Consider the following 26,327-nt stretch of genomic DNA (forward strand, 5'->3'; position numbering starts at 1 on the left):
ACTTATTTTTATATATGTAATATAAATGTCAAAATGTCAAGTTAATCTGTACTGATTTCCTTTTCTTTTTTTTTTTTTTTTCTCGTTGTGAGACAGGGTCTCACTCTGTTGTCCAGGCTGGAGTGTACTGGCACAATCACAGCTCACTGCAACCTCAATCTCTTAGGCTTAGGTGATCCTCCCACCCCAGCTTCCTGAGTAGCTGGGACCACACGTGTGTTTCACCACACCCGGGTAATTAAAAAAAAATTTTTTTTTTTTTTTTGAGACGGAGTTTCGCTCTGTTGCCCAGGCTGGAGTGCAATAGAGCGATCTCGGTTCACTGCAACCTCTGCCTCCCGGGTTCAAACGATTCTCCTGTCTCAGCCTCCGGAGTAGCTGGGATTACAGGCGCCCGCCACCAAGCCCGGCTAATTTTTGTATTTTTAGTAGAGACGGGGTTTCATCATATTGGTCAGGCTGGCCTTGTGTTCATGATCTATGAATGCATCTTTTTTCAGTTTTAATCGTTTGTTAATGAAAAATACAAGAACATCACAGAACGGATGTAAGATAGGGTTAACAGCGCCTCTAGCGGGGACATCGAAAGGATCAACTAGGCTCTAAGTATCGGGAGCTAGCCCTGAGAAGCAGCAAAGCTGGATATCACTGTATGCTGCCAACCGTCCAGGAAGCGGGTAGGAAGCTGGTGTTCTCGGCGGGACAGCGGGAGCATCTGCGGAGAGGACCCAGGTGCGACGAAATCTCAGAAATGGAAACGGGGAAATTGAAAGCACAGGGGATAAACTTTGCTTGGGTCACAGCTAGAACCCATCGCTTCGCCTTTACGAAAATATTGAGGCCCGTATTTCTCAAAATATTGAGAAAATATTCTCGCTGGAGAACTATCAGGTAACAGGGAAAGCCTACCCGCTACCCGGCTTTATGCGGCGCCGTCTCCTATGGCAACCGGGAGGAGGCGTGGTTAGAGGGTTCGTCACGCCCCCATCCTCTCCAACCCGAACAACGATTGGTCCGAAGGCGCGGCGGTGGCGCGGGGAGGCGGATCCAGGTTCGCAGCTCCGTCTGGCCCGCGCCGCCATTTTGGATTGTGTGAGTTTCCGGACGTTCGGAGCGCGGCCTCTCTCTCGCCGGATTCCGCAGACCCTAGGCCCCGGCCTGCATCCAAGTGTCAGGTTGGAGCCGGGAAGCGGCCCTGGTGGTAGCGGCGGCGGGGGCAGGATGAGCGCGGAGGCGGCGGACCGGGAGGCGGCCACCTCCAGCCGGCCCTGCACCCCGCCGCAGACCTGCTGGTTTGAGTTCCTGCTGGAGGAGTCACTGTTGGAGAAACATCTGCGCAAGCCCTGCCCGGGTGAGCGCGGCGCCTGCACCTGGGGAGCGGGACCCCGCCACCGGAGCCGTTCGCCCGGTTTCCATCCGCTCCCCGCCTTCTCGGCCACCGAAGCTGCGGCCGGGCTCCTCGCTTGCCTTAAACATGCCCGGGTGGAGGTCAAAGAAAAGCTCGAAACAAAGGCTCTCCTAACCCCGGAGGGGTGGGCTTGGCGCTGTCAGCCCAAACCCTTTGGTCCTTTTTACGATTTACCTTTTTACTGTTGGGGTCTTAGAGCCTGCGAGGCGGGTCTTGTGGTTGCTTGGGTCGGGGAGGCTGACCAGACCCCTCCTTCACTGAACCCCAAGCTGAATAAATTCAGGAAGACGGGGAGAAATCAGCTGTTGGATGCTGATCCTGACACTAGTTATTATCTTAGGTTCTTATTTAAACATTTTGTTCTTCAATGAGGGGATTTTATTAACTCTTATTCCAAAGTTGGGCTGTAAATTAAAAGAAAATCTTTGAAAGCAGGAACTGCTGCACATTTGCAAGATGGCTTTGTATAGTGATGATAATGATTAATAGCCCAGTTAAATGGGTGTGATGGGGGCGGAGGAGGAAAACTCTAGGCATTCTCAAAAAAGGTATTGGCACCAAAAGGTAAGTTCCTCGGATAACGTTTTTCTAAATTCAAATCTATATATGGCTTGTTCAGTCTCGTAGACTGGCCTTAACTGATAGAGAGCACTGTGTAAGAAGTTAATGTACTTAGGCAATTTTGCCACCCGTATGATGCCCTTAATTCATTCCTTTTGAAAGATACTTGTTGAGTGCTTTCAGGTTGCCATGCACTGTGCTTAATTGTTCACATCTGTTACTCCTTTAATCTTCATAATCTGTGAGGTAGGTGATAGTATCTTCTATTTTGCATTGGAGGAAACAGGTGCAGAGAGGTCACTTGATGGAGGTCCCCCCCTAATTAAGTGTCAAAATAGTAGTTCTAATGCTTGTATCTCATTCTTCTAATTGGCACTGGTTATTTGCAGAACCAGAAATCTATGACTGTTATGTTCTTCCCCATGAGGTGCTTTTTTTTGCTTTCTTCCACTCTAATGTTACCCTTCCTCCTTACCACTCTTCCTCATCTGCTTTAACACCCAAGCACACTTCTTACATATGGTATTCCTTAGTCATTTTAACAGCACAGCTGTTTGGATTCCTTTTGTGGCAAAAAAAAAAAAAGAACAAACAAAAACAAACCAATGTGAATCCTTTTGTATCTTCATAATTAAAACTTAAATTTAAGAATTTATTTTATTTTAAATCCTAGATCCTGCACCAGTTCAACTTATAGTTCAGTTTTTGGAACAGGCTTCCAAACCTTCAGTTAATGAACAAAACCAAGTTCAACCTCCGCCTGATAACAAGAGAAATCGTATTTTAAAACTACTTGCTCTTAAAGTTGCTGCACATTTGAAGTGGGACTTAGACATATTAGAGAAAAGGTATATAAGATTTCAGTGAAATTTCATTTGAAGTACTATTTAGCTATATTGGTTTATTTCTATATCTGCTTTTGTGATATTGGCTCTTAGAACTTACAGACTGGGCGCCTTGGCTCACGCCTATAATCCCAGCACTTTGGGAGGCCAAGGCAGGCGAATTACTTGAGGTCAGGAGTTTGAGACCAGCCTGGCTATCATGGTGAAACCCTGTCCCTAGCTGGGCAGGATGCCGGGTGCCTGCAATTTCAGCTACTTGGGAGGCTGAGACACGAGAATCACTTGAACCCAGGAGGCTGAGGTTGCAGTGAACCGAGATGGTGCTACTGCACTCCAGTCTGGGCGATAGAGTAATACTCGGAAAAAAAATAAAATAAAGATTATATGTTCTTGATAAAATATGCAAGTATAACATTACTTTTGATGTGGTAACTAGAGAAAATCCACACCTAAACTGTTGTAAATTTCTCAAGTGACTTTTACATATCTGAAGAAACTGAATAAAAATTGATAGATGTGTAATATGGATGATTTGCTATTGAATAATTTAGTTAATTTTACTGGTCATAAATCACTGTCTCCTGTTAAAACAGCTGATTAGAGTCAGTGCTTATTTGCTTAAAAATAAATACTTTAAAGGCTGTGATTAGAAAATGATTTATTATCCCCTTCTCATCACAATATAAAAAGATCCCTTATAGGAAGTTGGGAAAAATTCAAAAAATGGGAAATAATTGGGGGAGGAGAGAGTATTTTTTTAACATTTTCATGTAATTTTTGTTCTTTGTTCTCCATAGGCTTAAAGTTGTGATCGTATCCTATATACTGTTTTGATTTCTGGTTTTTTTCACCTAGCAGTATCATGAACGTTTCCCCTTTTTTATGTTTTGGAGATAATTCCTTTGTATGGATAATTTATTAACTGTTCCTTAATTGACAGTCATTTAGTTTATTTCTAGTTTTTCACTGATATAAGTCACAGGACTTAAATATCTTTGCCTGTAAAATAAATTTATCTGTATTTTGAGTTGGATTCTTAGGATAGCTCCTTAAATTGCTGGATCATGCAGTATAAACATTTTTAAGACACATAGATATTGCCAGATTGCATTCCAAAAGAGTTTATACTCACACCAGTAGTATTCAGAAATCCTCTTTTTAACCACATTCTTCAGCATTAAATATTAGAATTTTTAAAGTGTTTTGTTTTGTTTTGTTTTGTTTTTTTGAGATGGAGTCTCGCTCAGTCACCCAGGCTGTAGTGCAGTGGCACGATCTGGGCTCACTGCAAGCTCCGCCTCCTGGGTTGACGCCATTCTCCTGCCTCAGCCTCCTGAGCAGCTGGGACTACAGGCGCCCGCCACCATAAAGCATAGTTTTAATCTGAGGCGGGGAGCCTGTATGTTACAGACTGAAGAGACAGCAACAGATAGCAATAGGTACAAAGAAGTATGGTATGTATGAGGCAGCCGGAAAATTGAACACTGATATGCCGTTTGACACTAAGCAAGTCTAAATTTTTTAGATGCGAAATTAATATTGTGCTTATATTAAGAGTTAATTTTTTGAGATATATTCTGAAATATTTATGGATGAAATGATTTGGGAAGTGGGGAAGAGTAGAGATGAAATAAAATTGGCCATCAGATGATAATTGCTAAATGATGGTACATAGGGGTTCATTATATTCTGTCTACTTTTGTGTTTTACGTTTTTTCATAATAAAAAGCTTTAAAAATCTTTTCGCATTTGATAGCTAAACCCAGAGATGTGGTTCCTTAACAAAGTAGGTATTTTCAGTGAGGATATGGAATTCTGTATGTATTTTGTGTTTCTTTCACAATTAACATGCAAACATGTACGTTTTGCTTCTTCCTTTTAAGTTTGTCTGTTCCAGTATTGAATATGCTACTAAATGAACTACTCTGCATCAGTAAAGTTCCTCCTGGGACGAAGCATGTAGACATGGATCTGGCCACTTTACCTCCGACCACTGCCATGGCTGTACTTCTCTACAATAGATGGTAAATGTTTTCAGAAACTCGGAATGTGTTGGGCAACTTCTGTTTTATTGCACTGTGGCTTTCAAGGGTGTGCTTTTAATGGACCCATTCTGTTGCAGGGATTTCTCAAATCTTGGGAACTGTGAGTCTGATGGTGGAGAAAATTTGTGACTGCATAGATGAAAGGCAGTCTGATTAAAAATGTGGATGATTGGCCGGGCGCGGTGGCTCAAGCCTGTAATCCCAGCACTTTGGGAGGCCGAGGCGGGTGGATCACGAGGTCAGGAGATCGAGACCATCCTGGCTAACATGGTGAAACCCCGTCTCTACTAAAAATACAAAAAACTAGCCGGGCGTGGTGGCGGGCGCCTGTAGTCCCAGCTACTCGGAGGCTGAGGCGGGTGAATGGCGTGAACCTGGGAGGCAGAGCTTGCAGTGAGCCGAGATCGCGCCACTGCACTCCAGCCTGGGTGACACAGCGCGAGACTCCGTCTCAAAAAAAAAAAAAAAAAAAAAATGTGGATGACTTATCACTTAATGCTTCAGATAATTTATGCAAACCTAAGGAGTACTTGAAAGAATAATTGAGATGACATTTATAAGTATGAAATTTTCTTTTTCCTGTTTTTTCTTCAGGGCAATTAGGACAATTGTTCAAAGTAGTTTTCCAGTCAAACAGGCGAAACCTGGACCCCCTCAGTTAAGTGTGTAAGTTGGTGGCTATGACCCTTACTTGGCGCTTTTTTCATTAGAGTTTCAAAAATGTTTGCAAGTTTTTAATAAGCTCTGCTATGGAAGAAGTAGAACAGGAATAGGAGGGCAGAAGGCCTGTGTGAAGGTTTGTTTGAAGGAGTTAGAGGGGCTGGAGAGTCAGGTAATGTGCTAGATACAGAGTTCTAAGAAGGGAAGTGCTTTGGGAATTGTGCCATTTATCTGAAAGCACTAAGGTTTTTTTTGTTCTGTACAGTTTTTTTTTTTTTTTTTGAGCTGGAGACTCACTCTGTCACCCAGGCTGGAATGCAGTGGTGTGATCTCGGCTCGCTGCAGCCTCCGCCTCCTGGGTACAAGTGATTCTCCCACCTCAGCCTCCCAAGTAGCTGGGATTGCAGGTGTGTGCCACCATACCCTGCTAATTTTTTTTTTTTTTTTTTTTTGGGGCGGGGGCCCGCTGCGTCACCCACCCTGGAGTGCAGTGGCGCGAGCTCGGCTCACTGCAAGCTCCGCCTCCCAGGTTCAGGCCATTCTCCTGCCTCAGCCTCCGAGTAGCTGGGACTACAGGCGCCCGCCACCACGCCCGGCTAGTTTTTTGTATTTTTAGTAGAGACGGGGTTTCACCATGTTAGCCAGGATGGTCTCGATCTCCTGACCTCGTGATCCGCCCGCCTCGGCCTCCCAAAGTGCTGGGATTACAGGCTTGAGCCACCGCGCCCGGCTACCCTGCTAATTTTTGTATTTTTTAGTAGAGTCGGTGTTTCGCCATGTAGGCCAGGCTGGTGTCGAACTCCTGACCTCAGGAGATCCACCTCCCTTGGCCTTCCAAAGTGCTGGGATTACAGGTGTGAGCCATGGCACCCAGCCTGATATTTTTTTCATTTAATTAGATTGTCTTGAAAAAGATACATTTGTATATGGGGAAATTAATATATGTAAATATTAGAGTACAATTACAAAAGTTGATCATATCTGGAGGTTTCCTTTTTTTAAAATTTTTTATTTTTAAGGCTAGTCAAGTGAAGCGGGGGAGTGGAGGATGGAGTTTTAAACCTGATTCTTAATTTCCACATGGCAGCTTACCCAAATTTGGAGCTAGAGAGCATAGTTTCTAACTTGATTCAAATGAGCTTTTGTTGTAAGTTTTGCTCTTAAATTGAGTAAATGAGACTGGGTGCTGTGGCTCACACCCGTAATCCTAACACTTTGGGAGGTTGAGGTGGGAGGATTACTTGAGCCCAGGAGGTTGAGGCTGCCGCTGCACTCCAAACTGGGTGACAGGGAGACCCTGTCTCAAAAACAAACAAAAACCCCAAACAAAGTAAATGAGAAAATACTAGTACATTAATAAGCGTCGTAATAGTTGAGGGTTTTGTTTTTTCAAACATGAAAATAAATAACATTAAAAACACTCTTATTTAAATTGAACCTGACTTTCAAGAATGATGCTCTTAAGTTTTGAATTTTTTAGTCTTGAGAGTAACTTTTGATACTTTTGTTTTCAATTGTTTCTCTTTTAGGATGAATCAAATGCAACAGGAAAAAGAGCTAACAGAAAACATTTTGAAAGTGGTAAGTATTGGCATCAGTTACACAGTAACATTTCAGGAACAACTTTAGAGCAGCAGTTCCCACTTTTTTGGCACCAGGGACTGGTTTTGTGGAAGGCAATTTCCATGAAACCGGATGTGGCGGGGGGGGGGGCAAGGATGGTTTCAGGATGATTCAAGCACATTACATTTATTGTGTACTTTATTTCCATTATTATTACATTATAATATATAAGGAAATAATTATCCAACTCACCATAATGTAGAATCAGTGGGAGCCCTGAGCTTGTTTTCCTACAACTAGATGGTCCCTTCTGGGGGTGATGAGAGAGAGTGACAGATCACCAGGCATTAATTCTCACAAGGAGGACGCAAGATGGATCCCTCGCATGTGTAGTTCACAATAGGGTTTGCGCTCCTGTGTGAATCTGATGCCCCCATTGATCTGACAGGAGGTGGAGTTCAGGCCATAATGCAAGCGATGGGGAGTGGCTGTAAATACAGGTGAAGCGTCTCTTGCTCACCCGCTGCTCACTTCTGCTGTGTAGCCTGGTCCCTGGTACCAGTCCATGGCCTGGGGGTTGGGGATCCCTGCCTTTAAAGCATGTATTGATGTATCTTCTAATCTTGGGGACATGAGAGTTGTGAAGGTCTAAGTGCCGTGACATTAAGGTTTTTACTATTAGGATGTAGGTAGTATTCTAAATCACATGTAGACTTTCAGTTTTAATAGTAGAGTACTTTACCACTGATTGATTCTATTTTTGACTATTTCATGATACATTAGTAGATATGAGAAACTGATTTTACAGATGACGTCTTTATATTCTTTTGTATTTTCCAAAAACTCTATGACAAACATGTATAGTTTATATTTTAAAATTACTTTTATAATAGGTTGTTTTTTTTTTAAATTTTTTATTTTTTTGAGACAGAGTCTTGCTCTGTTGCCCAGGCTGGAATGCAGTGATGCAATCTCAGCTCGCTGCAACCTCTGTCTCCTGGCTTCAAGCAATTCTCCTGCCTCAGCCTCCTGTATAGCTGGGATTACAGGCATGTGCCATCACTGGGCCCAGCTAATTTTTTGTATTTTTAGTAGAGATGGAGTTTCACCGTGTTGGCCAGGCTGGTCTCGAACTCCTGACCTCAAGTGATCCGCCCACCTTGGCCTTCCAAAGTGCTGGGATTACAGGTGTGAGCCACTGCACCTGGCCTAGCAGTTATTTTTAAATTGATCTACATAATGGAAAATTAGAAACCTGACAGTTTCTGTAATTTAGAAATAATTTCAGTAATTAGCACCAACAATGTTCCAGATTACCATGTGAGGTATAGGGGCTGGGTGAGGAGAGAAAAAGGTAAGAAACGATCTGTATCTCACTATAGCAAATATGCTGTAGTATTTTGAATGTGGAAGCCAGAGCCTGTATCATTTCATTGTTATTATCTAGTTCCTAATAAAATGGCTGGCACAATGAAGCATACAGAGATTCCTTGAACAAATCAAGTGGAACAAATCAAGTTTTTTCTTTTTTAGACAGGGTCTGACTCTTTTGCCCAGGCTACAGTGCAGTGGCCTGATCTTGGCTCATTGCAACCTCCACCTCCCAGCCTCAAGTGATCTTCCCATCTGTTTTCCCAGTAGCTGGGACTACATGCATGTGCCACCACACTTGGATAATTTTGGTATTTTTTGTAGAGATGTGATTTTGCCATGTCGTTCAGTCTGGTCTCGAACTTCTGGACTCAAGCGCTCCACCCACTTCAGACCCCGCAAAGTGCTGGTATTACATACATGAGTCACTGTGTCCAGCTAAGTCTTTTTTTTTTTTTTTTTTTTTTTTTTTTTTGAGATGGTCTTGCTCTGTCACCCAGGCTGGAGTGCAGTGGTGCGATCTCAGCTCACTGCAACCTCCACCTCCTGGGTTCAAGCAATTCTTCTGCCTCAGCCTCCCAGGTAGCTGGGATTACAGGTGTGCTCCACCATGCCTGGCTAATTTTTGTATTTTTAGTAGAGACAGGGTTTCACCATATTGGCCAGGCTGGTCTCGAACTCCTGACCTCATGATCTGCCCCTCTCGGCCTCCTAAAGTTCTGGGATTACAGGCGTGAGCCACTGTGCACAGCCACCAGCTAAATCTTTAAAGCATTAACTTTTCTTTTTTAGACAGAGTATTACTCTGTCACACAGGCTGGAGTGCAGTGGCATGATCTCGGCTCACTACAACCTCTGCCTCCTGAGTTCAAGCAATTCTCATGCCTCAGCCTCCTGAGTAGCTGGGATTACAAGTGTACGCTACCACGCCCAGCTAATTTTTGTAGTTTTAGTAGAAACAGGCTTCGCCGTGTTGGCCAGGCTGATCTTGAACCCCTGGCCACAAATGATCCTCCTGCCTCACTCGGCCTCCCAAAGTGCTGGGATTATAGGTTTGAGCCACTGCCCCCGACCTAAAGTATTAATTTTTCTACAGAAAAAAGATACTAGTCTTTCATGTTTTTTATATTATCTTTTTCTTTCTTTCTTTTTTTTTTTTTTGAGACGGAGTCTTGCTCTGTCACCAGGCTGGAGTGCAGTGGCGTGATCTTGGCTCACTGCAACTTCCATCTCCCGGGTTCAAGCGATTCTCCTGCCTCAGCCTCCTGAGTCGCTGGGATTACAGGTGTGTGCCACCATGCCCAGCTAATTTTTGTATTTTTAGTAGAGACGAGGTTTCACCATGTTGGTCAGGCTGGTCTCAAACTCCTGACCTCATGATCTGCCCCTCTTGGCCTCCCAAAGTGCTGGGATTATAGGTGTGAGCCACCATGCCGAGCCCTCCTGTTTTTTATATTTTCTAACCTCACAATAGAAACTTATTTTCTTTCATTTAAGGTAACTTTATTTCAACAAATTTAATTGTATTCTTGCTGTGTTAAAATTTTTTTTTAATAGCTTAATGTACTGAGCTACTAAATAGACTGTAAATAATTTTGGTTATTATAATCAGTTGCTATTTTTGTATTTTTTTTTATTGATTTCTGTAGCTGAAAGAACAAGCCGCTGATTCTATTTTGGTACTGGAAGCAGCCCTAAAATTAAACAAGGATCTTTATGTCCATACGATGAGAACTCTAGATTTATTGGCCATGGAACCAGGCATGGTAAATGGAGAAACTGAGAGTTCTACTGCTGGATTGAAAGTCAAAACCGAAGAAATGCAGTGCCAGGTATTCATTTGATATTTAATTTATGTAGGGCAATTTTTTGGTAAAAATATATATATTTTTTGAGACAGAGTCTCACTCCGTCGCCCAGGCTGGAGTGCAGTGGCGCAATCTCAGCTCACTGCAAGGTCCGCCTTCTGGGTTCACGCCATTCTCCTGCCTTAGCCTCCCAAGTAAGTGGGACTACAGGCACCCGCCACCACGCCTGGCTAATTTTTTTGTATTTTTTAGTAGAGACGGGTTTCATCTAAGTTAGCCAGGATGGTCTCGATCTCCTGACCTCGTGATCTGCCCACCTTGGCCTCCCAAAGTGCTGGGATTACAGGTGTGAGCCACTGTGCCCAGCCTTGGAAAATCTTAACATGAGATTATCTTCCTAGTTTTTTTTATTTTTTTTTTTTTTTGAGACTGAGTCTTGCTCTGTCGCCCAGGCTGGGAGTGCAGGGCCGGATCTCAGCTCACTGCAAGCTCCATTCCGGCTACCATTCTCCTGCCTCAGCCTCCCCGAGTAGCTGGGACTACAGGCGCCTGCCACCTCGCCCGGCTAGTTTTTTGTATTTTTAGTAGAGACGGGGTTTCACCATGTTAGCCAGGATGGTCTCGATCTCCTGACCTCATGATCCGCCCGTCTCGGCCTCCCAAAGTGCTGGGATTACAGGCTTGAGCCACCGCGCCCGGCCCATCCTCCTAGTTTTAATTAGAATTTATTTCTGCCTTTGTCTCTTAAGATGCTGTTAAAACTGCATTGTATTTACTTTATACATTTACAAGAATTGACATTTTTCTAAAAGAAATGGAAGGGAAATTTTATGTCATCTGTTGTCTCTGAAATAGTTTCCGGATTGTGTTTAGAAGACAGAGTTTAAGTACTGAGAATACAGTTATATGTAATTGATTTACAGTTCATTCATATGATTAGAAATCTAATAGACGAAAAGAAAATAAAAACTAATATTGTGCTAGACTTTGAAAAATCTAGACCTCAAGAGAGAGTGTCTAGCTTTTCAGGGATCTTAAGTTTGCTCGCTTTCTCTAACTCTGGGCCCCTAGTTCCTTTCACAGCTTTCAGTTGATGCTCGTTGTCACATATTATATTATGTGTTTATATCTTTTTTCCCTACTGGATTATGAACTGCTTGACATCTTTTTTTTTTTGTATGTTCTGCATCTTTCTAGAATAGAACTTTTAGTAAAATGAAAATTTTAAAGTATTCAGTTGCCTAGAGAGGGCTACTAGGCTTGTACCTTCTAAAATGTATTATCTTTCCTTATTCGTATGAGTTAGCATGGCTTCTTTTATCACTAATTCCTTTTCTGGAAAGGGGTAAAAATAGTTACGACAGGTTTGGGAAGGTGCCTTTGCAGATTAGCTTTTTGTAGAGCTGAAGGTAACCATTTATTCAAGGCCGGGTGAGCTGCAGTTTGCAGCAGTAGTAAGAGTAATGAATTGATACTTTGTAACCTTTTTTTTTTTTTTTCTTTTTTTTGATAGAGACAAGGTCTCCCTATGTTGCCCAGGCTGGTCTCCAACTCCTGGGCTCAAGGGATCCCTCCCACCTCGGCCTCCCAAAGTGCTGGGATAACAGGATACTTGGTAACCTTTTAAAATCACTGATGAAACTTGCATATAGGAGTGTTACTGGTACTTAGTATCTCATAATCTTTCAGAACCTGTTTAAAAGTAGTTGATGACACTTCTGATTTTCACAATATGGTGGATGATACAACCTGAAATCAAAACTCCTATAAAACATCTGTGTGTGCTAGGTAAACTATCAAATGTTCTTTTACTTACATAGCTGAGTGACAATTCCTGTGTTTTGAAAGGCAAATTAGTGGTAACACTCATTCCCTGGCATGATAATTTTTTGTTTTTTGAGATGGAGTTTCACTGTTGTTGCCCAGGCTAGAATGCAATGTCATGATCTCGGCTCACCGCAACCTCCACCTCCTGGGTTCAAATGATTCTCCTGCCTCAGCCTCCCAAGTAGCTGGGTTTACAGGCATGCACCACCTTGCCTGGCTAATTTTTGTATTTTTAGTAGAGACGGGGTTTCTCCGTGTTGGTCAGGCTGGTCTCAAACTCCCAACTTCTGGTGATCCACCCGCCTCAGCCTCCCGAAGTGCTGGGATTACAGGTGTTAGTCACCAGATCATATTTAAAGTAGGTTCTTTACAATGCTAAAATTTACCTTAGACTTAAAAAGAAAAATTGTTATTTTTTTCCCAGTAAAACCAGGCCTTATTGCCCTTCAGGGCAGCTTCATTATCAGGCTTTTTTGTTTTTATAGTAAATCTATTGACCACTTCTTAACCTCTAAACTCATTGTAATGGCTAGTCAGTTGCTAGAGTAATACTTGAAAATATCTTTTTGGTATTTTGCGGTCTATCTTTGCCTAGAAAGGGGAATTACATATAACTATAGTAAGTATGCATATATGTGCATGGGGGTGTGTGTGTGTATGTGTGTATTTTTTGCTCTTTTAGCATCCCTATGCTAAATGAGGAAACTCTCTAGAATGAAAATCAGCCAAGGGAAGCCGAGATGAGCAGATCACCTGAGGTCAGAAGTTCTAGACCAGCCTGGCTAATGTGGCAAAATCCTGTTTCTACGAAAAACACAAAATTATCTAGGCGTTGTGGCACGTGCCTGTAATCCCAGCTACTCTGAAGGCTGAGGCAGGAGAATCGCTTGAACCCGGAAGGAGGAGGTTGCAGTGAGCCGAGATCACACCATTGCATTCCAGCCTGGGTGACAAGAGTGAAACTCCATCTCAGAAAAAAAAAAAAAAGGGCCGGGCGCGGTGGCTCAAGCCTGTAATCCCAGCACTTTAGGAGGCCGAGACGGGCGGATCACGAGGTCAGGAGATCGAGACCATCCTGGCTAACACGGTGAAACCCCGTCTCTACTAAAAAATACAAAAAACTAGCCGGGCGCAGTGGCGGGCGCCTGTGGTCCCAACTACTTGGGAGGCTGAGGCAGGAGAATGGCGTGAACCCGGGAGGCGGAGCTTGCAGTGAGCTGAGATCCGGCCACTGCACTCCAGCCTGGGCGGCAGAGCGAGACTCCGTCTCAGAAAAAAAAAAAAAAAAAAAAAAAAAGGCCAAACATGTAGTGTGGGCTAAATAGTGCAAAGCAATGTTGTAGAAGCTAAGGAGAATTAACCTGGTTTCATTGGACAGAACCATATTTATAAAGCAAATCAGTGAAGAGTGGTTTCATGATGAATACCGGGCATGATTATAGCTTAGGAGTTTGGAAGAGGAGTAAGTATCTGTTGCCAAAGGTTGGTTTGGTGGTATAAAAGGAGTGAGGGGTGTGGAATGAAGCATATTTCTAGGATCTCATGTGAATGGGGACTTGGGAAGGCTGGTGTGATTGAAATAGAGCACAGTAGAGAGGTTTGGAAAGAGAGATTAGGCCAGATTCTGAGATCCTTAGAGATCAAGCCAAGGAGTTTGAACTTTCTTCTGTTTTGGGGAATAATTGAAGACTTCTTAGTCGGATCAAGAAGACTTGATCTGTCAGCCATGTGTAGAATAAATTCGAGTCAGAATATTACGAGCTTAGGAATCTGAATTCAAACTTTGGCTGTTCCACTACTTGGTTATATGCTTTTCATGTCACTTTCTGGGCCTTTGTATTCTTATCCATAAAATGGCCAAGTTGAACTAAATAATCTGAGTCTTTTGAGGTTTGCATTCGGTAATTCCGGGTGTCAATATAAGCTTTTTGAAAAACATACAAATTATTTTCTTTTTTGCCTAGTGTCGACATCTTACATACAAATTCTGTCATAGAAACACAGGACTGGAAAAGTTTTATAGTTAGCCTACAATTCTCAATTTAACCAGTATGTTATGGTAGATGTGCATCATCTTCACTTTTGAGGGGCTCCTCAGCTTTTTTTTCCCCGTCTCCTGTGTTAAAAGAATTCCCGTTCTTTTCAGACTTGCGGGAGGCAGAGCCTGCTTCTTACAGAATAAACTAAAAACTCCCAATACTAGCTTTCTCTAGCCTTATCTGGCTTGAGGGCAGGCATATCATGTAAGTTTTACAAACAGATGGGTATGCTTCTTTTAGACTGAATCAGGAGCTAGTCCTAGTAAGTCATAGCATTGAGGGTGATGGAGAAACCATTGTGGTGGTGGGTAGCGGCAACAGTGACAGTAAAATCTAGTTTCTGGGGACAGCACTTGCAGGAGTGTAACTGCTGCTTTCAGGGTCTGGTCCTGGTGGCTACAGGTGACAGGAGCTGTGGAATCTACTGTTGAGATTCTTCACTAGACTAGTGTTGGCTGTCATCCTGACTGCATGCCTCCCCTGCCCTTTTTTCTAGACAGATTCTTTAGCCTTTTTAACAATTCTGTAGGCGACCTAAAATCTACTCAGTAAATCAATATTCTGCGTAAATTGATCAGAGTTGGTTTATGTTGCTTGTGACTAAGAACACTGATGGTAGCACTGCTCCTTGGAATATGTATTTTTTTATATCTTTTCTTCTGTGTTTTCCTGAGATACAGTTTTGGTTCTGTCAGCCCTTAAGTACCTGAGAAATTGTTAAGCAAATCGGTGTTCATTATTATTTCAGGTGTGCTATGATTTGGGTGCAGCATACTTCCAGCAAGGCTCCACAAATTCAGCTGTCTATGAAAATGCCAGGGAAAAATTTTTTAGAACCAAAGAACTAATTGCAGAGGTAAATCCAGTCATAATAGGCACTTAATATTCAGTTCTTTGAAACATCTATACATTTTTTTGGCTTTGATTTTTCTGATGATAAAAACATGTTCATTATTATAAATGTGTGAAGTTCAAGAAAGTACTAAAACTGGTTTTTAAAAATCTGTAATAATATAATCTGGAAATATAACCCCTTTTACAAATCTAGTAAATTTTCTTCCAGTTTTTTTTCTCTCTGTTTTTGTACAGTTAAGCTCATATTGTAAATACTCTGTATCTTGCTTAAATCTTTGACTAGGCATTATAAATGTATCATGTTATGGGGAAGTACTCTGATTTACCTAATTTCCCTTATGTTTGGGCATTTAGGTTATTATATAGCTGCAATATTTGTATCTTGAAGCCTAAATTTTTCTTCAGATTTCAGATACGTTTAAGTTCCTACAGTTATTACCATGTCAATGGTTATTTATTTTTCTGAGGCTATAATTTATTAAACCAAATTACTTTCCAGGTAAATTTCTCATAGGGCACTTCAGTTAGCAGTGAGTTTTTAACAAATTTTTTTTTTTTTTTTTGCTAACTTGATGTGTGAAATACAGTATCTTTTATAAACTTGCCTTTCATTAATTCCTAATATGGGTAAACATTTTTACTGTGTTTTTCATTTGCATTTTTCTTTTTATGATTCAGATGACTGAATTGTAAAGTATATATATATAACTAGGTTTTTGTATACCTGGTGCCTGGGAAAATTCCCACTTCAATCTGCTATTCTTAGTAGAGATATTGATTAAATACCCTAGAGGTTTAAGTACTCTAGCTATTCTAGATAGACCTGTTAGAAATCCCCATTTTACTTTGCCTAGGAAATTCATCTGGTTTCTAATTTTACGGCATTTCAGGTATAGTAATTTAAAACTTACATATTTTTTCAAACTTTTTTTTTTAAATCCTGTTTGGGTAGAAGCATTTCTGTTCTTCCCAATTGAGTGATGATTATGCTTTCTTTGCTCTCTCCTTTAAATCTCTGCTGGTATATGTCTTTTAAAACCTTTAAGCTTGTTTTTAATGTTAACACTCTTTGTTAATGTCTTGTCATACCTACTTGGTATGATAATCATGGCCATCTTTTGTATGTTGGCCTGAAAACTCTAAGCTTCAGCAAACTTGCTTTGTAAAGGGGCAGTTAGCAAATATTCAGTTAGCAAATATTCTAGGCTTTCTGGGCCACATTCAGTCTCTAGTGCATATTCTTACTATTTTTTTGTCCCCTTTGCATAATTTACAGCCTAAGAGACAGACAAAAACAGACCATAGGCTGGATTTGGCCTATGAGCAATAGTTTTTGACCCCTGTTCTAAACCTTTAACCTTTTGCTTTTTGATTCCTCCAGTTTTAAATTTTTCTTCTTTTTTTTTTTTTTTTTCTGAGATAGAGTCTTGCTTTGTCACCCAGGCTGGAGTGCAGTGGCGCCATCTTGGCTCACTGCAACCTCCACCACCCAGGCTCAAGCGATTCTCCTGCCTCAGCTTCTGGAGTAGCTGGGCCTACAGGTGCCTGCCACCACGCCTGGCTAATTTTTGTATTTTTAGTAGAGACAGGGTTTCACCATGTTGGCCAGGCTGGTCTCGAACTCCTGGTGATCCACCAGCCTTGACTTCCCGAAGTGCTGGGATTACAGGTGTGAGCCACTGTGCCCAGCCTGGCTTGAATTTTTCATTAGCATTTCCTTGTACTGTTAAAGTATGCTAAGGGGGTGCTAGACTATTGTTTATATTACATGAATGGATAATGGTGTATACTTCTTACTTTACAGATAGGTTCATTATCTCTTCATTGTACCATAGATGAGAAGCGGTTAGCTGGCTATTGTCAAGCATGTGATGTTCTTGTACCTTCTTCTGACAGTACATCTCAACAGTTGACTCCATATAGCCAAGTCCATATTTGTTTGAGATCTGGCAACTATCAGGTAAGATGTATGAGGGGGATGCAGTGAAGTTTTGGAAGCCAGACAAAACTAAGTTCAAATCCTCGCCCCACCCATTTACCAGTTATGCGTTTTGGGGCAAGTCATTTACGCTGTCAGACTGGCCTGTAACATAATGGTAATAATTATCCCATTTCCTAAGATTCTTAGGAGAATCTAGTGAGAAGTTATAGTTCATAAATTCTAAGGCAAAGCATTCTACAGATGTTACTTCATCATTGCTGTTATCTTAAAGGTATAGAGTTGACCTATTTTAAATAAATTTTGTAAGAAATGCTTGTAAGCAGAACTTTTAACATTTAAAAATTGCAGGTAGACAGCTTTTAGTTGTGTGTGCATTTGTTTGCAGCTGGAATTGTTGGCTGCTAAGATATTAATAGCTTTTAGTTTTACAAAACATTAAGTCTTGTGTCTTTTGGACATGTGGCTTGTAGTCCAGCTTTATTAGCCCTTCCAAATAGTAAGACTGAAGGAGAAAGGGAGCACAGTGAACACGGCAGTTTTTCTGGTGGGTTTGGATGGTCTGTTAACAAAAACAGAGCCCACCTGCTCTTGAGCCTGCTCACCATCTTGGTTTGGTTCATGAAAAGGCCTTAATGAGTCTCTTCAGACTTTCATTGACACCCCCACACCTCTGGGTGTTTATCTTCAGTTTTGTTATGAAAATAACTGGGAATTAGAATTGTGCTTTTAAAGTCTTTATTGGAAAGCCTCCATTCTAGAGAATAAACAGTGCATTCATTCATGTTTAACTCAAAATAGGAATCATGAAATGATAAAGCCATAACTTACTTTTAGTTTTGTGTCTCCATTGGGTATTATTCCAGCTTTATAGTTCTCTTACCTAGGGTTTTTTTGTTTTTCACAGAAAGTAGATGAAGACAGGAAATAAGATGGCACTTCTTTCCTCTGTCTTTGGCCCTTTTTAAAAGTATTGCTTTGTCCTAGGAAAGAAAATTAAACTTTCTTAAAGTTTAATTACCGATACAAGTGAACTTAATAAAGGCTAGAGGTCTTTCAGTTACATCTCCCTAGTAAAGGTTTATGAAGGGTGAGATCAATTATCGTAAAATACAGATTATTTAACAAGTTGGCTGGACGTGGTGGCTCACACCTGTAATCCCAGCACTTGGGAGGCCAAGGTGGGAGGATCGCTTGAGCCCAGGATGCAGTGATCTATGATAGCACTGCTACACTGCAGCTTGGGTGACAGAGCAAGACCCTGCCTCAAAAACAAAAAATCCTCACTGGAGTGGTAAGACTTATGCCAGCAAGACCTTAGGAATATCACCCAGAGAAAAGCACATGTTACTGTGACTTTAATAAAGTTCCAAAGTACGAAAATCAGAAAATAGTGTAATGGGTAGCTAAGAAGGGGAAAATAGCAATTTTGTTGCATCTTTGAGATTCATCACTTATACATTCAGGAGTATGGTAGAAACTGTATTTCTTGGAATGGGATTGTGTTTTTATGAACTCTGTGGGTTTTATTTAGTGCTGATGAAGTAGTAGTTGAGCAGCTATAACAGGTGTGTTTTCTCACACTTGCGAAGCTGCTGTATTGCTCCTGTGGAGCCCTGCCTTGCTCGTGTTTTGTTACGGAGGTGAAGCTAGTGGTTGCTCCACAGTTTCGAAACCACTTATGTCAGTACTTTTCTGGTAGTGGCTGATTAGTTTCGTTTTCAGAAATCTCCTTTCCCCCTTCTCTCACCAACACCCTTTCTTTCTTTTCTGCTCTTCCCTTCTTGAGAAGTAGCTAAGAAAAGGTCTGTATGTTATAATGTGGGTATTTTTTGTAGTTCACAGATAATATATTTTAAATCATTTAAATTTATTAGAATCACTTCTTAGCATGTTTTTTCAGCTGAATTTTTAAATTAGTTTTTTGGTTTGTTTGTTTGTTTGTTTTTTTGAGACAGAGTCTCACTCTGTCACCCAGGCTGGAGTGCAGTGGCGTGATCTTGGTTCACTGAAATCTCTGTTGCCCAGGTTCAAGCGATTCTCCTGCCTCAGCCTCCCAAGTAGCTGGGATTACAAGTGCCTGCCACCGTGCCTGGCTAATTTTTGTAGTTTTTAGTAGAGACAGAGTTTCACCATCTTGGTCAGGTTGGTCTTGAATTCCTGACCTTGTGATTCACCTGCCTTGGCCTCCCAAAGTGCTGAGATTACAGGCATGAACCGCTGTGTCTGGCCATATAATTAGTGTTTTTTAGTTTGTTTTATGAACTTATGTTTAGAGTATTAACTTTTTTTTTTTTTTTTTTGAGATAGAGTATCGCTCTGTCGACCAGGCTGGAGTGCAATGGTGCCATCTTGGCTCAAAGCAACCTCCGCCTCCTGAGTTCAAGTGATTCTCCTTCCTCAGCCTCTCCAGTAGCTGGGATTACATGCATGCACCACGACACCCGGCTAATTTTTGTATTTTTAGTAGAGACGGAGTTTCACCATGTTGGCCAGGCTGGTCTTAAATTCCTGACCTCATGATCCACCTGCCTTGGCCTCCCAAAGTGCTGGGATTACAGGCATGAGCCACCACACCTGGCCTAAAATTTTTTTCTAATAACATAGCTGGATTGCCTCTTATTGAATGATTCCTTTCTTACCTCTTATGTTTGGTTTGTGATCTTCAGTTTTAAAAAAGGGGTAGCAGGGCTGTTTTTGCCCTTAATCAAATTTTAAAATTTTAGGAAGAAAAGGTTTTCATAGTAAGATATTTTTGTGATTTTTTCAACTTGTATCTTCCATTATACAAAGACTTGTTTAAAGTAAAAAACTTTACCGTGATTTTTGAAATGGGTGCAACTTTATGTATGTGTTCTAGGAGGTAATACAGATTTTCATTGAAGACAACTTAACCTTGAGTTTACCTGTCCAGTTCCGACAATCAGTCCTAAGAGAACTCTTTCAGAAAGCTCAACAGGGGTAAGTTGAAAAGTTACTTTTTGATTTTTGAATAGAACAGCAAGTGCATTCTGGTTTATCAAAACCACATCTTCAAATTACCTATGGCTCTGTGATATTATTTTCATGTTGTTAATATAAGGAAAATTAATATAGTCTGTTTTAAATAGTGCTTGTGGGGCCGGGCACAGTGGCTCATGCCTGTAATCCCAGCACTTTGAGAGGCTGAGGTGGGTGGATCACTTGAGGTCAGGAGTTTGAGACTAGTCTGGCCAACATGGTGAAACCACGTTTCTACCAAAAATACAAAAATTAGCCGGGCATGGTGGTGCACACCTGTAGTCCCAGCCACTCAGGAGGCTGAGGCATGAGAATCACTTGAACCCAGGAGGTGGAGGTTGCCGTGAGCCGAGATTGCGCCACTGTACTCCAGCCTGGGTGACAAAGCAAGACTCTGTCTCAAAAAAAAAAAAAAAAAAAAAAAGCGCTTGGGGGAAAAATAATACATAGCAAAATTTCATTCTGTTGTCTGATGTGTAACTAAGTTGTCCCTTGATATTCAAAACCTATTCTGCTTTCTTTCTCCCCATGATTTGTTACATATTTATTAGTACGCTTGAATATTCTAAAATTTTACCTCTCAAGAACAAATGGCTTATTCTTGTGAATATAATTTTGTAATATACACCTTTCTTTTGTAGTAAAAATAACATTAGTTGATCTACTTTTGTATTCTACAGAAATGAAGCTCTAGATGAAATCTGTTTTAAAGTTTGTGCCTGTAATACAGTTCGTGATATACTGGAAGGCAGAACAATTAGTGTTCAATTTAACCAACTATTTCTTAGACCAAATAAAGAGAAAATAGACTTTCTTCTTGAGGTATGACATGTTTTTCTTTCCCCTTTTGATTTATAATTTGCTTTAAGCTTACCAGTGACCTCTTAATTGCCAAATCCAGTTCCTTTTTTCCTGTCTGCCTTGCCTTTCTGTTCCTGACAGTTGGCACTTTTGACAGACTCTGCCCTTCTGCCTGGTCTTCTGCTGTAGCTCTTTTTCTAGTTCTCCCCCATGTTTCTTCAGCATCTTCATTGGATTCTCCTTAGTCCTTCACTGACTTCTCTATTGCTCTTCCTTTAGTATTTCTTTTCATGGAACTTTTGTCCTTGGCTCACTCATCATTTTTGATTTAATTCCAAAGCTTCACTCATCTGTTTCATCACCTGTTTACTAAGAACTCCCAAATCAAACCTCTAGTCTGTCATGTGTGCTGTGGAATCTGTGTTTCTACTGGATCACTCTACTTCTTTCTTAACAGTCTTAATGTTACAGACATTGAGAGAAGTACGTAAAGCGCAGATAATACCACTTCCAAAAATACGTTGCCAGCACTTTAGAAGCCTTTGCTGTGGTCTTTACAACCTCCTCTACCTTCCCTCGAGGTAGCCACTCTCCCGGCTTTTGTGATCATAATTTTCTTCCTTGCTTTTATAGTTGTATCACCTCTGTATGCATCCTTAAAGAACATTCTTTAATTTGCCTGTTTTGAACTTCATATAAATGGAATCATACCGTATGTATTCTTCATCTTCTTTCACTGAAGAGATTTGTGAGATTCAAGTTTTATATAAATAACAATTTTTTCATTGCTTTAAGAGGGTGGGCACAGTGACTCACGCCTGTAATCTCAGCACTTTGGGAGGCTGAGGCGAGTGGATCATGAGGTCAGGGGTTCAAGACCAGCCCGGTTAACATAGTGAAACCCTGTCTCTACTAAAAATACAAAAAATTAGCCAAGCGTGCTGGCAGTCCCCTGTAATCCCAGCTCCTCGGGAGGCTGAGGCAGGAGACTCGCTTGAACCCAGGAGGCAGAGGTTTCAGTGAGCGGAGATCACGCCACTGTACTCCAGCCTGGGCGACAGTGAGAGACTCCATCTCCAAAAAAAAAAAAAAAAAGGTAGAATATTTTATGGACTACGCCACAATTTCTTCAGTCTTATGATGGGGGATGTTTGTGTTTTTTATAGTTTTTGGCTATATACACATATGATGAGGGACATTTGTGTTGTTTGTAGTTTTTGTTGCTTGGAACATACTTGTACATATATCTAGGTGTGCATATGTACCAGTTTATGTTATATACCTAGGGAAAAATATATCTGCAACATTAATTTTTAAAAACCAAGTGGCTGGCCGGGCGCGGTGGCTCAAGCCTGTAATCCCAGCACTTTGGGAGGCTGAGGCGGGTGGATCGCGAGGTCAGGAGATCGAGACCATCCGGGCTAACATGGTGAAACCCCGTCTCTACTAAAAATACAAAAAACTAGCCGGGCGTGGTGGCGGGCGCCTGTAGTCCCAGCTACTCGGAGGCTGAGGCAGGAGAATGGCGTGAACCTGGGAGGCGGAGCTTGCAGTGAGCCGAGATCGCGCCACTGCACTCCAGCCTGGGTGACACAGCGCGAGACTCCGTCTCAAAAAAAAAAAAAACAAAACCAAGTGGCTTATACCACCAGGATGGCTGAGTGTTCTCATTGGTCAATATCCTTGTTAACATTTGATGTTGTCAGATCGCCTGTGAGGTGGTTGTATAACAGTATCTCATTGAGGTTTTCTTTTTTTTTTTTTTTTTTTTTGGAGCGGGGTCTTGCCCTGCCCCCCCGAGGCGGAGCTTGCAGTGAGCTGAGACGCCGCAATTCAACCCCAGCCTCCCGGGTTCACGCCATTCTCCTGCCTCAGCCTCCCGAGTAGTTGGGACTACAGGCGCCCGCCACCGCGCCCGGCTAGTTTTTTGTATTTTTTAGTAGAGACGGGGTTTCACCGTGTTAGCCAGGATGGTCTCGATCTCCTGACCTCGTGATCCGCCCGTCTCGGCCTCCCAAAGTGCTGGGATTACAGGCTTGAGCCACCGCGCCCGGCCGAGGTTTTCATTTCTACAACTCTTCATTTAATTTTTACTCATGGATTTTGTTTTTTGAGGTACCTTTTCCAAGTGTTATGCCTCTTTTTTTTTGAGATGGAGTTCTGCTTTTTTATTTTTATTTTTTTGAGATGGCACCCCCTCTGTTGCCTGGCCAGGCTGGAGCGCAGTGGCACAATCTCGGCTCACTGCAACCTCCGCCTCCCAGGTTCAAGCGATTCTCCTGTCTCAGCCTCCTGAGTAGCTGGTACTACAGGCGTGCGCTAACATGCCTGGCTAATTTTTATATTTTTAGTAGAGAAAGGGTTTTGCCGTGTTGGCCTGGCTGGTCTCAAACTCCTGACCTCAGGTTATCCGCTTGTCTTGGCCTCCCGAAGTGATAGGATTACAGGTGTGAGCCACTGCGCCTGGCTGGAGTTCGCCCAGGCTGGAGTGCAGTGGTACAATCTCAGCTCACTACAACCTCCACCTCCCAATTTCAAGTGATTCTCTGGCCTCAGCCTCCAGGGTAGCTGGGATTACAGGCGCCCACCACCACGCCCAGCTAATTTTTGTATATTTAGTAGAGAAGGGGTTTTGCCATTTTGGTCAGGCTGGTCTTGAACTCCTGACCTCAAGTGATCTGCCCACCTTGGCCTCCCAAAGTCCTGGGATTACAGGCATGAGCCGTTCCCGGCCGTGTTACGCCTCATTTTTCTGTTACATTGTCCATCTGTTTTTTGGAAGGAGCTTTATTTTTGTAGGAGATGTGTATATATTCTCTTTTTTTTTAAACCAATTTTAAATATTGCAGATGTCTTCACTGAGTTTGACTTTTCTTTTTTGTTTTTTTTTTTGAGATGGGTCTCACTCTCTCACCCAGGTTGGAGTGCAGTGATGTGATACCAGCTCACTGTAACCTCCACCTCCTGGATTCAAGCCATCCTCCCACCTCAGCCTCCTGAGTAGCTGGGACTACAGGCAAGTGCCTCCACTCCTGGCTAATATTTTTATTATTGGTATATATGGGGTTTGATCATGTTGGCCAGGCTGGTCTTGAACTGCTGAGCTCAGGTGATCCGCCCACCTCAACTTCCCAAAGTGCTGTGATTACAGGCATGAGCCACCATGCCCAGCTTAATTTTCTTTATATTGTTCCAAAGCTCCTAAATTGAATATCAAATTTACCAATTTTTTTCCATTATAGTGATTTGTGTGTTGCTTAAGAAAGCTTTTTCCTATCATGTCATGAAGATATTCTTCTATTATATCTTCTAAAAGCTTTATAGCATAGCCTTCCTTTCACATTTACATCTTTAATCAACCTAGAGTTGATTTTTGTGTGAAGTAGGAAGTGTTCCAGCACCATTTACTGAAAGGTTAATCTTTTTCCACCAATCTCTAGGGCCACCTTTATTGTATGCCGGGTGTTTATATATGTATGGGCCTGTTTCTGAACCATTTTATACCACTTTTCTATTTGTCTATCCATACCTCATTATGTCCACATCCTGATACCATTGAGAGCAAGTTCTACCTTTTTTTCAAGGTTGTATTGGTTATTCTTGGCCCTCATTCTGTTGCCCAGGCTGGAGTGCAGTGGCATGATCTCAGCTCACTGCAACCTCTGCCTCCTGGGTTCAAGCGATTCTTCTGCGTCAGCCTCCCAAGTAGCTGGGATTACAGGCACGCGCCACCATGCCCGGCTTATTTTTGTGTTTTTAGTAGAGACAGGGTTTCACCATATTGGCCAGGCTGGTCTCAAACTCCTGACCTCGTGACCCGCCCGTGTCGGCCTCCCAAAGTGCTGGGATTACAGGCATGAGCTACCACGCCCGGCAGTCCTTTGCATTTTTATGTGTAAACATTAGACTCAGATTGTCAAGTTCCACAAATCTGTTGTATTTTTGTTTGGAATTACATTAAATTTAGAAACCAGTTTAGAAAGAAATTATGTCTCTTTTTTTTTAAGCTTCTTTTTTATATTAGAAAAAATTTTATGGGCAGCCTCCCAAGCCAAAGTATGCTTAGGGAGACCCCCAATAATTTACATCTTTACATTATTGGGTGTCCTAACCCGTGAATGGGTATGAGGGCTCTTGATTTCTTTAGGTAGTTTTTAGTATCCTTTAGAACTTTCTAATTTTTCCATAGGAGTCTGAAATTTTTATATTCTTAAAATGTAGACTTGAAAATAGTTTATGCATTGATGCAGAGGTATAATTTAACTTTCTAATAATTTTATATCCAACAACTTTGCTTAGCTTCTAAAAATTCTGTTTTATCCATATTTTTTTCATTTTTCTATGTATGCAGTCATCTGTGAAGAATGCATTTTGTTTATTCCTTTTCTAACCTTTTAATTTTGATTTATTTTTACTTTTTGTTTTTTGAGACGGAGTTTCTTTCTTGTTGCCCAGATTGGAGTGCAATGATGTGGTATCTGCTCAGCGCAACCTCTGCATCCCAGGTTCAAGTGATTCTCCTGCCTCAGCCCCCTGAGTAGCTGGGACTACAGGCATGTGCCACCACGCCCGGCTAATTTTGTATTTTTGGTAGAGATGGGTTTCTCCATGTTGGTCAGGCAGGTCTCAAACTCCTGACCCCAGGTGATCCACCCGCCTCGGCCTCCCAGAGTACTGGGGTTACCGGTGTGAGCCACCGCGCCCGGCCTCTTTTTACTTATTCTTAATGTGCTGGCTATTACCTCCAGTACAGTGTTCAGTAGAAGTGGGAATAGTGAACTGCCTCATCTCACTCCCAGTCTCAGAGGGAAAAGCACTATTTCACCATTTAGAATGATGTTTATTGTAGGTTTTTCTTGTAGCTATTCCTTATCTGATTAAGGAAGTTCCCTTCTCTCCTTAGTTCACTGAAGGTCCTGTTTTTAAAATAATGAATTATTTGTAGATCGTATTAAATATTTTTTCTATGTCTATTGAAGTGATCACATAATTTCTCTCCTTACCTGTTCATGTGATAAAGTATAATTGATTTTCAAGTGTTAAACCACCTTTGCATGTCGGGAATAGACCCAACTAGGTCATGATCTTTTTTAAATAGAAATTGCTGAACTTGGTTTGCCAATATATGAAGATTTTTTTTTCTACATTCATGTGTGAGATTGATGCACATATTTTTATTTTTTTATTTTTTGTTTTTTGAGATGGAGTCTCACTCTGTGGCCCAGACTGGAGTGCAGTGGTGTGATTTCGGCTCACTGCAACTTCCTTCGCCAGGTTCAAGTGATTATCCTGCCTCAGCCTCCAGAGTAGCTGAGATTGCAGGCACCCACCACCATGCCCAGCTAATTTTTTTATGTTTTTAATAGAGACGTGGTTTTACCATGTTGGCGAGGCTGGTTTCAAACTCCTGACCTCAAGTGATCCTCCCACCTCTGCCTCCCAAAGTGCTAGGATTACAGGTGTGAGCCACCACACCCGGCAATGCACAAATTTCTTTTTTTCTTGTCCTGCCTTTGATTTTGGTGTCAAGGTCATGCTTGCCTTATAAATAAGTTGAGGCGTCTGTCTTTTTTGTTGTCTGGAAGAGTCTGTGTAAAAATGAAGT

General features: G+C 41.8%; 1 protein-coding gene across 7 annotated transcripts in view; it reads left to right on the forward strand.

The window, feature by feature from the left end:
• The first annotated feature begins 1,062 nt into the window (after positions 1-1,062).
• INTS8 (integrator complex subunit 8) overlaps positions 1,063-26,327 on the forward strand; it is a 58,445-nt gene continuing 33,180 nt past the window's right edge. For 3 of the 7 annotated variants that reach the window (XM_003902986.5, XM_021942509.2, XM_009213354.4), the window contains exons 1-10: positions 1,065-1,351; positions 2,643-2,817; positions 4,698-4,838; positions 5,454-5,525; positions 7,049-7,100; positions 10,103-10,285; positions 14,876-14,983; positions 16,787-16,942; positions 19,782-19,882; positions 20,602-20,743. In XM_003902986.5, coding sequence (XP_003903035.1) covers positions 1,222-1,351; positions 2,643-2,817; positions 4,698-4,838; positions 5,454-5,525; positions 7,049-7,100; positions 10,103-10,285; positions 14,876-14,983; positions 16,787-16,942; positions 19,782-19,882; positions 20,602-20,743 — 1,260 coding nt within the window. In that variant the 5' untranslated portion in view covers positions 1,065-1,221. Of the gene's footprint in view, positions 1,352-2,642; positions 2,818-4,697; positions 4,839-5,453; positions 5,526-7,048; positions 7,101-10,102; positions 10,286-14,875; positions 14,984-16,786; positions 16,943-19,781; positions 19,883-20,601; positions 20,744-26,327 lie in introns of all 7 variants that reach the window. The other 4 variants (XM_021942510.1, XM_021942511.2, XR_002523895.2 and 1 more) reach the window with 2 other exon arrangements.

This window comes from Papio anubis, chromosome 8 (assembly GCF_008728515.1).
Source record: "Papio anubis isolate 15944 chromosome 8, Panubis1.0, whole genome shotgun sequence".
Lineage (NCBI taxonomy): Eukaryota > Metazoa > Chordata > Mammalia > Primates > Cercopithecidae > Papio > Papio anubis.